At 37.0% G+C, this 11,779-nt stretch overlaps 1 protein-coding gene across 1 annotated transcript in view; it reads right to left on the bottom strand.

Moving 5' to 3' along the window:
- The window catches only part of SEMA3E (sema domain, immunoglobulin domain (Ig), short basic domain, secreted, (semaphorin) 3E), a 361,421-nt gene that overhangs the window by 27,565 nt on the left and 322,077 nt on the right, over positions 1-11,779 (bottom strand). Inside the window, exons 16-17 of the mRNA XM_006834339.1 lie at positions 11,682-11,749; positions 6,339-6,478 (exon numbers count right to left, since the gene is read on the bottom strand). Coding sequence (XP_006834402.1) covers positions 6,339-6,478; positions 11,682-11,749 — 208 coding nt within the window. The remainder of the gene's footprint in view (positions 1-6,338; positions 6,479-11,681; positions 11,750-11,779) is intronic.

Genomic DNA, 11,779 nt, shown 5'->3' with positions numbered 1-11,779 from the left:
AAATTCTATCATGTGATCTCCAGTATCATTTCTATCACCAAGCCCATATTTTTAAATTGCTGATCCTTCCTTTATGTTTCCAACCTTTGCATTCCAATCACCAGTAACTATTAATACATCTTGATTGCATGTTTGACCAATTTCTGATTTAAGAAGTTGGTAGAATTCTTCAGTTTCATCATCACTAGCTTTAGTGGTTGGTATGTAAATCTGAATATATACTGGTATTTTATATATAAGGCAGCTGCTTGCATGCCATTTAGCTTTAAGTGTATAAAGCACATTAAGAGAAAATTTTATGTGCTTGAAACTAAGATATGTACTTTGCTGTTCCTATCACTACAGAGAGTATCAGCTTCCATACTTGTTCTTCTTCTTGTTGTTAAGTGCTATAAAGTCAGTTCCAACTCATAGAGACCCCAAATAGGGTTCACAAGGAGTGACTAGTGAGTTTGAACTGCTGACCTTGTGGTTCAAACTGACCTTGTGGTTCAGTACTTTATCCCACAGCACCATACCAGGATCCCATCTTCACTGTATTCTAAATATAATATTATTAATGCTGAGCTTGTCATTCTTCTGAAAACTATTCACTGGCTCCATTTCAATTCAGAAGAACAAAAACCTTTACAATACACTTCAAGGTCCTACATGAGCCCGGTCTTTTCTTCTCTTCTCTAACTCGTAGTCTATGAGTGTTGTTATTACATACTACCTTTCAGCCACTCTGTTCTCTTCGGTGATGATCTTTGACCATGCCAGGTGTGTTCAGGACCTTTGTATCAGATGCACAACTACTTCAAAGCATTTGCAATGGCTATTCTCTGCTCAGAAATTTTTTCTCCCAGATGGTCACATGGTTTATTTCCTCCCATGTCTCAAGTGTTTTCAAAAATATCACCTTCTTGGTGATGTTTTTAGTGAGACCATCCATGGTCAGCCCTCTTTAAATTGCAACCTGTCACTGCAAGTAACATCTGCTGGATCTTTCTATTGTTAACTGATATATTAAGTATTGTTCTTTATATTATTTTTATAACATAGTATTTCTCTAGTCTCAAGTTTATAAGATATGAATGCAGGATATATTAGTTGCTTAATAAATATGTTTCAAAAAAATGAAGAGAATACACCTCTAATTTAAAACCTCAAGAAAATGAGGTATAGATCTACATAGTCATAATGTAGCACTGTAGGATAAACACTGGATGGCACTTAGCAACAGAAGTTTTAAATAATAGATGACTGTTAGTGAGATATGGATTTCTGGTGTGGCTCTATAGGATCAGCACTGGACTGCAAACAACAGTGTCAGCAGTTCAAACCCACCAGCTGCTCCTCATATATGCTCTACACGGTCACTATTAATTGGAACAAAAACACAGAGATATAGAAGCCTTCTTTTTGTAGCCACAAATCATAGAGTAATAGCTTTAAAAGGCCACTTGAGATGAGGAGTACATGGTATAATAATGATTCATGTTAATAGTATTTGGAATATGGAGTGTTGTAAGCATAGGCAGGTTCTCAGACACCTAAACATGAGGAGAAGTACCCCTGCCTTGAAGGCTGCAGAAGCATTCTTCACTAAACCTTGGTCAGAATGAAAAATACACAAGGATTAAATTGACATTAAGATTGTGTTTCAAAAACCAAATTCCAGAATTTTTGCTATGAACAGTGTTTCATTTGTTCCATGTCTCAGAATATATGAAACTGTATTTACAATTCTGATTTCAAAAGGTGGTAGGGTTTAGAAGATCATACAGACATGAATTTGGATTCTACTTAACTAAGTATGAGAAACCAAGAAGTTATTAAACATTCTGTCTCCACTACTGTTATCAATCAATCAAAAATGTTTTGATAATAAAATTATATACTTTATAGAAAACACATAGCATATTCCTTGGTACTTAGAAAATGAATATATCTGAGACAGCAGAGGCTTGAGATAAGAGATACCAAAACTCAAATCTTAGATCTGTCAATAACCTTGTGTATGAAATAAAACTTTCTGAGTCTCATTTTCTGTATTTATCAGATACAAACAATTACACCCAATATGCTTGCTATGAGATCTAAATATAATAAAATAGGGCACTTATCACAGTTCCTGATGTATAGTAGTTGTACATTAAATAATAGCTACTTCTCTTAAGTCTTTTTCCCCCTCACAATATCACAATAACTGATATATATCATAATTAACCATATAGTCAAGCCAAGGAAAATTTATCTCTAATGAAGCATCTTCCATGGATACTGATTGTGGATCCACATAAAATAAAATCCTTGACAATATCAATAATTCTCCACTTATCATGATGTTGCTTATTGGTCCCAGAGTAAGGATTTCCATTTTCTTGTTGTTAATGTATAATCCATACAGGAGGCTGTAGTCTTTGATCTTTATCAATAAATGCTTCAAGTCCTCTTCATTTTGAGTCAGCAAGCTGGTGGGTGCCAACTGAATATTGCAGGTAATTAATCCTGATGTTCTTCTTAATATAGTCTAGTTTCTCAGATTATTTGCTCAGCATACAGACTGAATTTATATAGTGCATGACTACAACCCTGACACACACCTTTCCAGATTTTAAACCATGTACATCCCCTTGCTCTCTTTAAACAGCTGCCTCTTGGTCCACCTACAGACTGTGCATGAGCACAAAGGCCATGGAAGCCATAGTCCTGCAATCCCACAATGTACTGTGTTGAGGAAATGTGCTGAAAAGACCTCACAAAGAGTTAAAAAGATGAAATGAAACACAAGATGTGTTAAATGTAAAGCTGATGATATTTTCTGTAAACCTTTACTCTAGTCATAATTAAAAAACCCCAACAAAACAAAGCAAAGATGAAACTTTGAGGAATAAGGTATACTTGACTCAAAACATGCTGTGTTCAGTTGCCTTATATGCATGGGAACAAAGGGGCGACAAACTGGCGGTTGCAACAACAGCAATGATTGTGAGGCAGGCTCATGACCGGATACCATTTTGCTCTATTGTAAATCAGGTCATTATGAGTCAATATCAACATGATGGCACCTAACAAAAAAATCAACATGAAATACCTAGAAAAAGAGGCTTTCTAGTAATACTGGTAGAACTGAATAAAAAGCATAGAGTAATATATATGTGTATATGTTATTGTTGTTAAGTGCCATTGAGTCGATTCTGACACATAGCAACCCTGTTTAGGGTTTTCAAGGAGCAGCTGGTGAGCTTAAACCACCGATCTTGTAATTCAAATGACTTTGCAGTCTGACACATTAACCCACAGTGACACACCAGGACTCTCTCTCTCTCTCTCTCTGTATATATATATATACACACACACACCTTACATTTAAGGACTATGATGTGCATTTTGGAGAGAATTTCAGAATCCAAAGTTTAGAAACATTTGATAATTAAGTTTCTAGATGCTTTCTAGTAATTCTAATATTTACTGGTATGGTGCTGTAGGATCATCACTGGACTGTCAGCCACAAGGTTGGCAGTTCATTCCCACCAGCCTCTCCTCAAAAACCAACTCGACAGCACTTAACAACAATGATTCATTCAAACAAAAACTTTATCCACAAGACTATATGGTTTCTGGGTAATTTTAGAGGACTTAGTTACTTTAGGATTTGCATGCAAAAGGATACATAATTTCAGTTTAATAAAATGAAGATAAATATATACAGCCAGATCTTATACAAACTCATTAATTTTCATATAAAGTCTATGATTTATCTGCAAATTATTGAGTTTTTGTGATTTCCAGTGTTCATGAAAAATCTTCAGGCTATTATTGTCAAGGATACTCTTAAAGGCATTTCCACAGGTAAGAATTGGACTAGGTGTACCTAAGCACTCTTTTTCAATAGTTAAGGTTTGAGTATAAAATTAATATCTCATGCGTTTCATAATAGCTACAATAAATGGGAAATAAAAGTCCAGGACTTACATACAAAGTCATCTGCTTTGTGATGTACACAGTGTACATTTCCGCCTTTGATGAAGTCAGCAACTTTTTGTTTTGTTTTAAATTGTGCATAAATCAATATGTATATTGCTATGTCTAGAGAAATAAGCTATTATCTGATTATGACATGCCCTTTAATGCACAGAATACATTTAAAAATTTAAGTATCGGTAAATGTATCAGTCAGGGAAATTTGAGTATAGTTGAAAAAGGGACTAAAAATTATGGGAAAGGAGAAGTAGATTATATCAACAATATGAAAAAGAAGCTTATAATTGAACATTGATGTATGCAGCATGTCAAAATGATTTGGTAAAGATTTCCAAATGAGAAAGATTATGGAGAGTTCAAAATTAGAAACAGAACATACTGAGTGAATAAAACCATTGATGAAAGAATGATTTCTTTGTCTTCAGAAACCAATCAACGGGAGCAACTATGGACTATTCCCAGGTCCTCCCCTGCCAAGTGAGTTATGATAAAATTTTAAAAGCCTCTTCATCTCAGATTTGTGAAACAGAAAATACATTAATACTAAACCAACAATTTTAGTTCAGTGCAAAATGCTACAAAATTTTTTGAACATATTTACTCTTGGTTATATTTTTAATATGTGTAGTGTTGTTGTTGTTAAGTGCCAAATAGTTGGTTCCGACTCATAGTCACCCTGTATAGGATTTTTGAGAAGTGGATGGTGGGTTTGAAAGACCACCTTGCAGTCCATTGCTTATCCTACAACATGACACCAGGACTCCATTATCTGAGTAGTTGTTGGAAAGTGCCATCAAATCAGTTCTGTTTGACCCATAACGACCTTGCATAAGGTTTCCAAGGAGCAGCTGATAGGTTTGAACTGCTGATTGTGGTCTTTATTAAATCAAGGTGCCTTCCTCTCTGGTAGCTTATCTTAGGAATTTAGGATTTATCAATTTTCTTATATCCCAGAGTGAATGAATAAAAACAAGTTGGATTTTTAGTTTCACAATAGTCTAGAAAAAGATACAGAAAGCCAAAATGTTCCACATTTGTTTTGTTCCCCATTCAAAATCAGGTAGACAGCCATTCATTTGCTCTCTAACCTATATACACTAATGATCTCCTTTGTGCCGTAAGGCTGCTCACTAGAATTACTTGCCCTATTCAACTCATAACTTTGCATTTTAAAAGGACCATGTCTCTCTCCCTCTTATAAAACTGGATTTTCTTACACTTGCTATTTTATAATTTTACTTTTGCGAAAACTGATTTCAAAGCTCAAGTCAATATCACTGATGCTTTATCTGCCTTCTCTAACTCCTTCACGTCCTTGACCTCTCCACGTACATAACTAGCTCCATACACTTATTTGGTTCTTTTATCCAGTTGCTATCACAAGACCACTCTGTCCATATGCCTTGTTGTCATTGTTGTTGCTGTTGTTAGGTGCCATCAAGTCAGTACCAACCCATAGCAACCTTATGCACAGCAGAATGAAACACTGCCTGATCCTGGGCCAACCTCACTAATGTTGCCACGCTTGAGTCCATCGATGCTTCCACTTTGCCAATCCATCTTGTTGGGGGTCTTCCTCTTTTTCTCTGACCCTCCACCGTACCAAACATGATACCCTTCTTCAGTGACTGGTCCCTCGTGACAATATGTCTGAAGTATGAAAGATGAAGTTTAGTCATCTTTGCCTCCAAGGAGCACTCTGGCTGCACTTCTTCCAAAATGGATCTATTGGTTCTTTTGGCAGCCCATGGCATTTTCAATATTCTCCTCCAATACCACAACTCAAAAAGCATCAATTCTTCTATGGTCTTCCTTATTCACTGTCCAGCTTTCACATGCATATGAGGTTAAAATGCTGCCTATTCTTCCATCTCTAAAAGAAGACCAAGTCATTCTTCTTCCATCATTTAGGTGATTACAGAAATATATATACCTTTCATGAAACATTCTTAGAAGCCAAAATACCCTTCCTTTGTTTCAATAGACAAGAAACCCCATGCCAGTATCTCATAGGTCTTTCAAAAGCTTTATCATATAACCAATTTAATGTAGTTGCTGATATTGTTTTCTATGATATATGTATTAATGGTGTTCAAGTTAGCCGTTTTACAGTAAAATTGCATGGGTGACACAATTTAGACTATCATTTTGACATGAGTATCCGAGTTATTGACATATACATGGAATATTTATTTATATTTGCACATATAATATAAATGCATATAAATCTTTATAAACTGATATAAAAGAAATAACCCTAGTTTTTTAATTATACCTGTGTAGTGCAACAGACTTTCATCAATAACTACCCAAATGAATAATTATATAGTTGTTATTCACACACTTCATGTAAGACATCTATACATTACCTCATCTTTTCTTGTTTCATGTCCTTTCTGTACAAACCAGATGACTTTGGCTTGTAAAGATCGTGGGGTACATTCCAGCAAAGTACTGTTGTTCTCTATTCCGTAGGCCAGTCGTTCTTCAGTCTTATCCAAAGCGTCCCCTACAAAAGGAAATGTTATCATCGACCCCAAGGCTTTGAAATTGGTGATAAATTTTCATTTTCTTTACTCACTTGCAGAAAAGTGAATAACTCTTATTACTTAAGATCAATTATAATAATATCAAGACAAAGTAATTTTAGTTATTGAGAAAGACTGTCATATCAAAATCTAGGCATCAAGAAGGTGGGTAGGCTATATTGTTGTTGTTGTTAGGTGCCATCAAGTCAGTACCGACTCATAGTGGTTCTATGCACAACAGAACAAAACATTGCCCAGTCCTGGGCCAACATCACAGTTGTTGCCACGCTTGAGCCCACTAATGCTGCCACTTTGCCAATTTATCTCACTGGGGGTCTTCCTCTTTCTCTCTGACCCTCAACCTTACTAAATATTATATCCTTCTCCAGTGACTGGTGCCTCGTGACAATATGTTCGAAGTATGAGACATGAACTCTGGCCATCCTGGGCTCCAAGCAGCACTCTGAGTGCACTTCTTTCAACATCGATCTGCTTGGTCATTTGGCAGCCCATGGCACTATAAACACCATAACACAAATTTTCCTCCAACACCATAACTCAAATGCATCAATTCTTCTATACGGTCTTCCTTATTCACTGTCCAGCTTTAGCATGTGTATGAGGTTATAGAAAATACCATGGCTTGGGTCAGGTGCACGCTGGTCCTCAAACTGACATCCTTGCTCTTCAACAGTTTAAAAGTCTTGTGCAGCAGATTTGCCTAATGCAATATGTCATTTGATTTCTTGTCTGCTGCTTCCATGAGTGTTGATGGTTGACCCAAGAAGAAGGAAGTCCTTGACAACTTCAATATTTTCTCTGTTGATAAGAATGTTGTTTATTGGTCCAGTAGTGAGGATTTTTGTTTTCTTGGCTCTGAGGTGTAATCCATACCAAAGGCTGTGGTCTTTGATCTTCATCCATAAGTATTTTAAGTCCTCTTCACTTTCAGCAAGCTAGGTTGTATCATCTGCATATCACAGGTTGTTAATGAGTCTTCCTCCAATCCTGATGCCACATTTTTCTTCATATAACCCAGCTTCTTGGATTATTTGCTCAGCATACAGGTTGAATAAGTATGGTGAAAGAATACAATCCTGTTGCACACCTTTCTTAATTTTAAATCACTCAGTGTTTCCATGTTCTGTTCGAACAACTGCCTGTTGGTCCAGGTACAGATTCCTCATGAGCACAGTTAAGTGCTCCGGAATACTCATACTTTGCAATGCTGTTCATAGCTTGTCATGATCCACACAATCGAAGGCCTTTGCTTAGTCAACAAAGCACAGGTAAACATCTTTCTGGTATTTCAGCCAAGATCCATTGGACAGCAGCAATGATGGCCCTCATTCCACGGTCTCTTCTGAATCCGGCTTGAACCTCTGGAAGTTCTCTGTCAATGTATGCTTGCAGCCATTTCTGTATTACCTTTAGTAAAACTTCACTTGCATGGGATAACAAATATATTGTCTGATGATTTCTGCATTCCATTGGGTCACCTCTCTTTGGAATGGGCACAACTACGAATCACTTCCAATCAGTTGGCCAGATAGTTGTCTTCCAAATTTCTGGGCAGAGATGAGAGAGTGTCTCCTGTGCTGCCTCACTTTCTTGAAAGATTTCAATTTTTATTTATCAATTCCTGGTGCCTTATTCTTTGCCAATTCCTTCAAATGCATCTTGGACTTCTTCCTTCAGTATCATTGGCTCTTGATCATATGCTACCTCTTGAAATGGTTGCCCATCAACCATTTCCTTTTGTTACAGTGATTCTGTGTATTCCTTCCATCTTCTTTTGATGCTTTCTGCATCATTTAATAATTTTCCCAGAGAACCTTTCATGAATGTTGAGGCTTGAAATTTTTCTTCAGTTTCCCCAACTTGAGAAATGCTGAGCATGATCTTCCTTTTTGGTTTTCTGACTCCAGATCTTTGCACATTTTGTTGTAATATTTGACTTTGTCTTCTCGAGCTGACCTTTGAAATTTTCTGTTCAGCTCTTGAACTTCCTCTTTTCTTCCATTTTCTTTAGCATCTCTATGCTGGAGAGCAATGTTTCAGTGTTTCTTCTGATATCCATTTTGATCTTTTCCATATTTCTTTTCTTAATGAGTTTTTGCTTTCTTCCTGTATCACGTTCTTGATGTCATTCTACAACTCTTGTAGTCTTTGGTCTTTAGTGTCTAATGTCTCAAATATTTTCTTCAGATGATCTCTAAATTCAGGTGGGATATATTCAAGGACTTATTTTCATTTTTTTTTCAGCTTCAGTCTGAATTTGCATATGAACAATTGATGATCTGTTCTATAATCTGCTCCTGGCCTTGTTGTGGCTGATGATATGGAGTTTTTACACTGTCTCTTTCCACTTATGTAGCTAATTTGATTTCTGTGTATTCCATCTGAAGAGGTCCATGTGTATAATCCTCTCCTATGCTGTCTAGAGGAAGCTCTGGTAGTGTAGTGGTTACGAATTGGGCTGCTAACCTCAAAGTTTAGCAGTTTGAAACTACCAGCTGTTCTGCAGGAGAAAGATGAGGCTTTCTGCTCCTGGAAAGATTTACAGCCTAGGAAACCCTGTACAGGGACTCTATGAGTTGAAACCGACTTCACAGCATACTACCACCACCACCATGTTGTCTAAAGAAGGTATTTGAAATGAACAAATCATTGGTTTTTCAGAATTCTATCATGTGATCTCTAGCATCATTTCTATTACCAAGGCCATATTTTTCAACTATTGATCCTACCATTTTGTTTCCAACCTTTGCATTCCAATTACCAGTAATGATCAATACATCTTGATTGCATGTTTGATCAATTTCAGACTGAAGAAGTTGGTAAAATTTTTCTGTTTCATCCTCACTGGCTTTAGTGGTTGGTGCATAAATTTGAATAATAGTGGTATTAACTGGGCTTCCCTGTAGGCACATGGATATTATCCTGTCACAGACAGCGTTGTACCTCGTGACTAATCTTGATATCTTCTTTTTGCTGATGAATGCAACACCATTCTTCTTCAATTTGTCATTCCAAGCATAGTAAGCCATGTGGTTTTCAGATTCACAATGACCAATACCAGTCCATTTCAGTTCACTAATTCCTAAGGTATCGATGTTTGTGTTCCATTTCATTTTTTAGAATTTCCAAATGTCTTAGATTCATACTTCATACCTACTATGTTCTGATTGTTAATGGATATTTACAGGTGTTTCTCTTCGAGTTTGTGCCCCATCAGCAAATAAAGGTCCCGAGGGCTTTACTCCATTTGCATCATCACGTTCAACTCTACTATGAGGAGGCAGCTCTTGCCCAGTTGTATTTTCAGTGACTTTCATTCCAAGGGACTCATTTTCTGGCACTATATCTGACAGCATTTCCCTGCTATTCATAAGGTTTTCAGTGACTAAATATTCGGAAGTAGTTCGTCTCTCCTTCTTCCTAGTCTGTCTTCATCTGGAAGCTCATCTGAAATCTGTCCACCATGGGTGATCCTGCTGGTATTGAAAATTCCCATAATATAGCTTCCAGAATCATAGCAACTCACAAGCCACCACAGTATGACAAACTGACAGATGAATGGTCTATAGGATGGGCCAAAAGGAAGTAAGTGGGAGATTAGTAGGATGGGACAGTCTGGGAAATGAAAAGGGCATCAATTTTAAAAATATGGGAATTCTATGGCAACATCATTGATAAAGCAGAGAAGAGAAGGTGAGCACTCAAAGTTCAGGCAAGGCAAATGATCAAGTTAATGATACAAATAAAGGCAGGAATAAGTAAGCTAAGTCATATGGTAAGCGGCTTAATCATAACTGTGAGAATTTTACTGATAAGGTGTTGCATTTATCCAAATGTTGGGCCTTGATATTAAGGAGAGAATATGAAAGTGACCCAATGACTTTGTTCTATATGTCTTAGTCTATAAAAGCTCTAACTGAACTTGAACATAAGTTGCATGCAAACAAATACATTAGCTGCAGTAGGCGATAAAAGCAAATTGATTCATTCATTGTTATTTTAACCATGATCAAACACAGTTACTAGATATCAGGATCTTTTTGCCCATACCTGACTCCTCATCTTTAAAACTTACTCCTAAGTTTCCCTATGATAAAGATCCTGCTTTATTCTTGTCAGTATTTTCCCGAGACTTGAGTCCTTCATTGAATCCTGAGTCAACCTGGGGTCTAGTAAACCACAGTCTCTGGGTTTGTTTATAACCATCACTGGTCTCTTCATAATAATGTCTTTCCTCTTGTGACTTCTTGGATAACCCAGTGACTCTGAACACAGCCTGTTCACCAATTGCCACGGTACTTTGAAGATTCAGAACTGTATGTTTCTCTCTTCTTCGATTTCCTTCCATTTACCTGAAGTTATTTCTCCTCATCCTTTATCTATCAGACCATCTACAACTCTTTCTATCATATCCACAGCTGCACCACCAATCCCAGATTTAAACTTCCTCTTCTCCAAACACAATAGGTGACGTGATAGACACTGCATCACTCTTGATTAATTCTCTTAAATTATATCACATAGCAAAGACATGGGACTCCTGGTGAGGCATTGCATGATCAGCACTGGCATGTGAATCACAAGGTTGGCTTTCCTCGGAAAAAAAGCCAGCTGCTCCTCGGAAACACTCTACAGTCAGAACGGACTCAACAGCACTTAACAACAACAGTGAAGACATGGTCAAGTATGGGATGGTGAGGTAAGTCTTGTAGATTGTTTGGCCTTAGCTACCTAATTGTTATTGTTTGTTGTTAAGTGCAGTCAAGTTGGTTCTGACTTGTTGTTAAATGCCATAATGACCCTGTATAGTATTTCTGAGGAGAAGCCAATGGTTTTGAACTGCCAACCTTGTGGTTTGCAGTCCAGTGCTAATCCTACAGTGCCACATGAGAAGCTACTAGCATACAACAAGCTCATTCTAAGATTCCTCTGTTTTGAAATCTAGTGAGGGTAGTGTAGGAAACATATTTTCCTAGTTATGTAAAAAATGATATGTCAAATCCGTGATATATTAACTACATGGAAGAAAAAAAAGAATCATTTCAGTAAAACTGTTCTAGCATGTATTAAACACAAAGAAAACAAGGGCTCTCTTTTTGAGAAGCTTGCAATTTATCTGTAATGCATACTACAACCCATAGCAATTGATTTTCCATGGATTACCAACAAACTGCTGTCCAAAGCACTGCTGAGCTGCATTTCCATGCCGAACATCTTGTCTGCGGAACCTCCTGAAAAAACAGTAAATGCATTTAGATGTT

The sequence above is a fragment of the Chrysochloris asiatica genome, unplaced genomic scaffold (genome assembly GCF_000296735.1).
Source record: "Chrysochloris asiatica unplaced genomic scaffold, ChrAsi1.0 scaffold00010, whole genome shotgun sequence".
In the NCBI taxonomy this organism is placed as follows: Eukaryota; Metazoa; Chordata; class Mammalia; order Afrosoricida; family Chrysochloridae; genus Chrysochloris; species Chrysochloris asiatica.
This window is presented reverse-complemented; position numbering and strand designations above follow the sequence as displayed.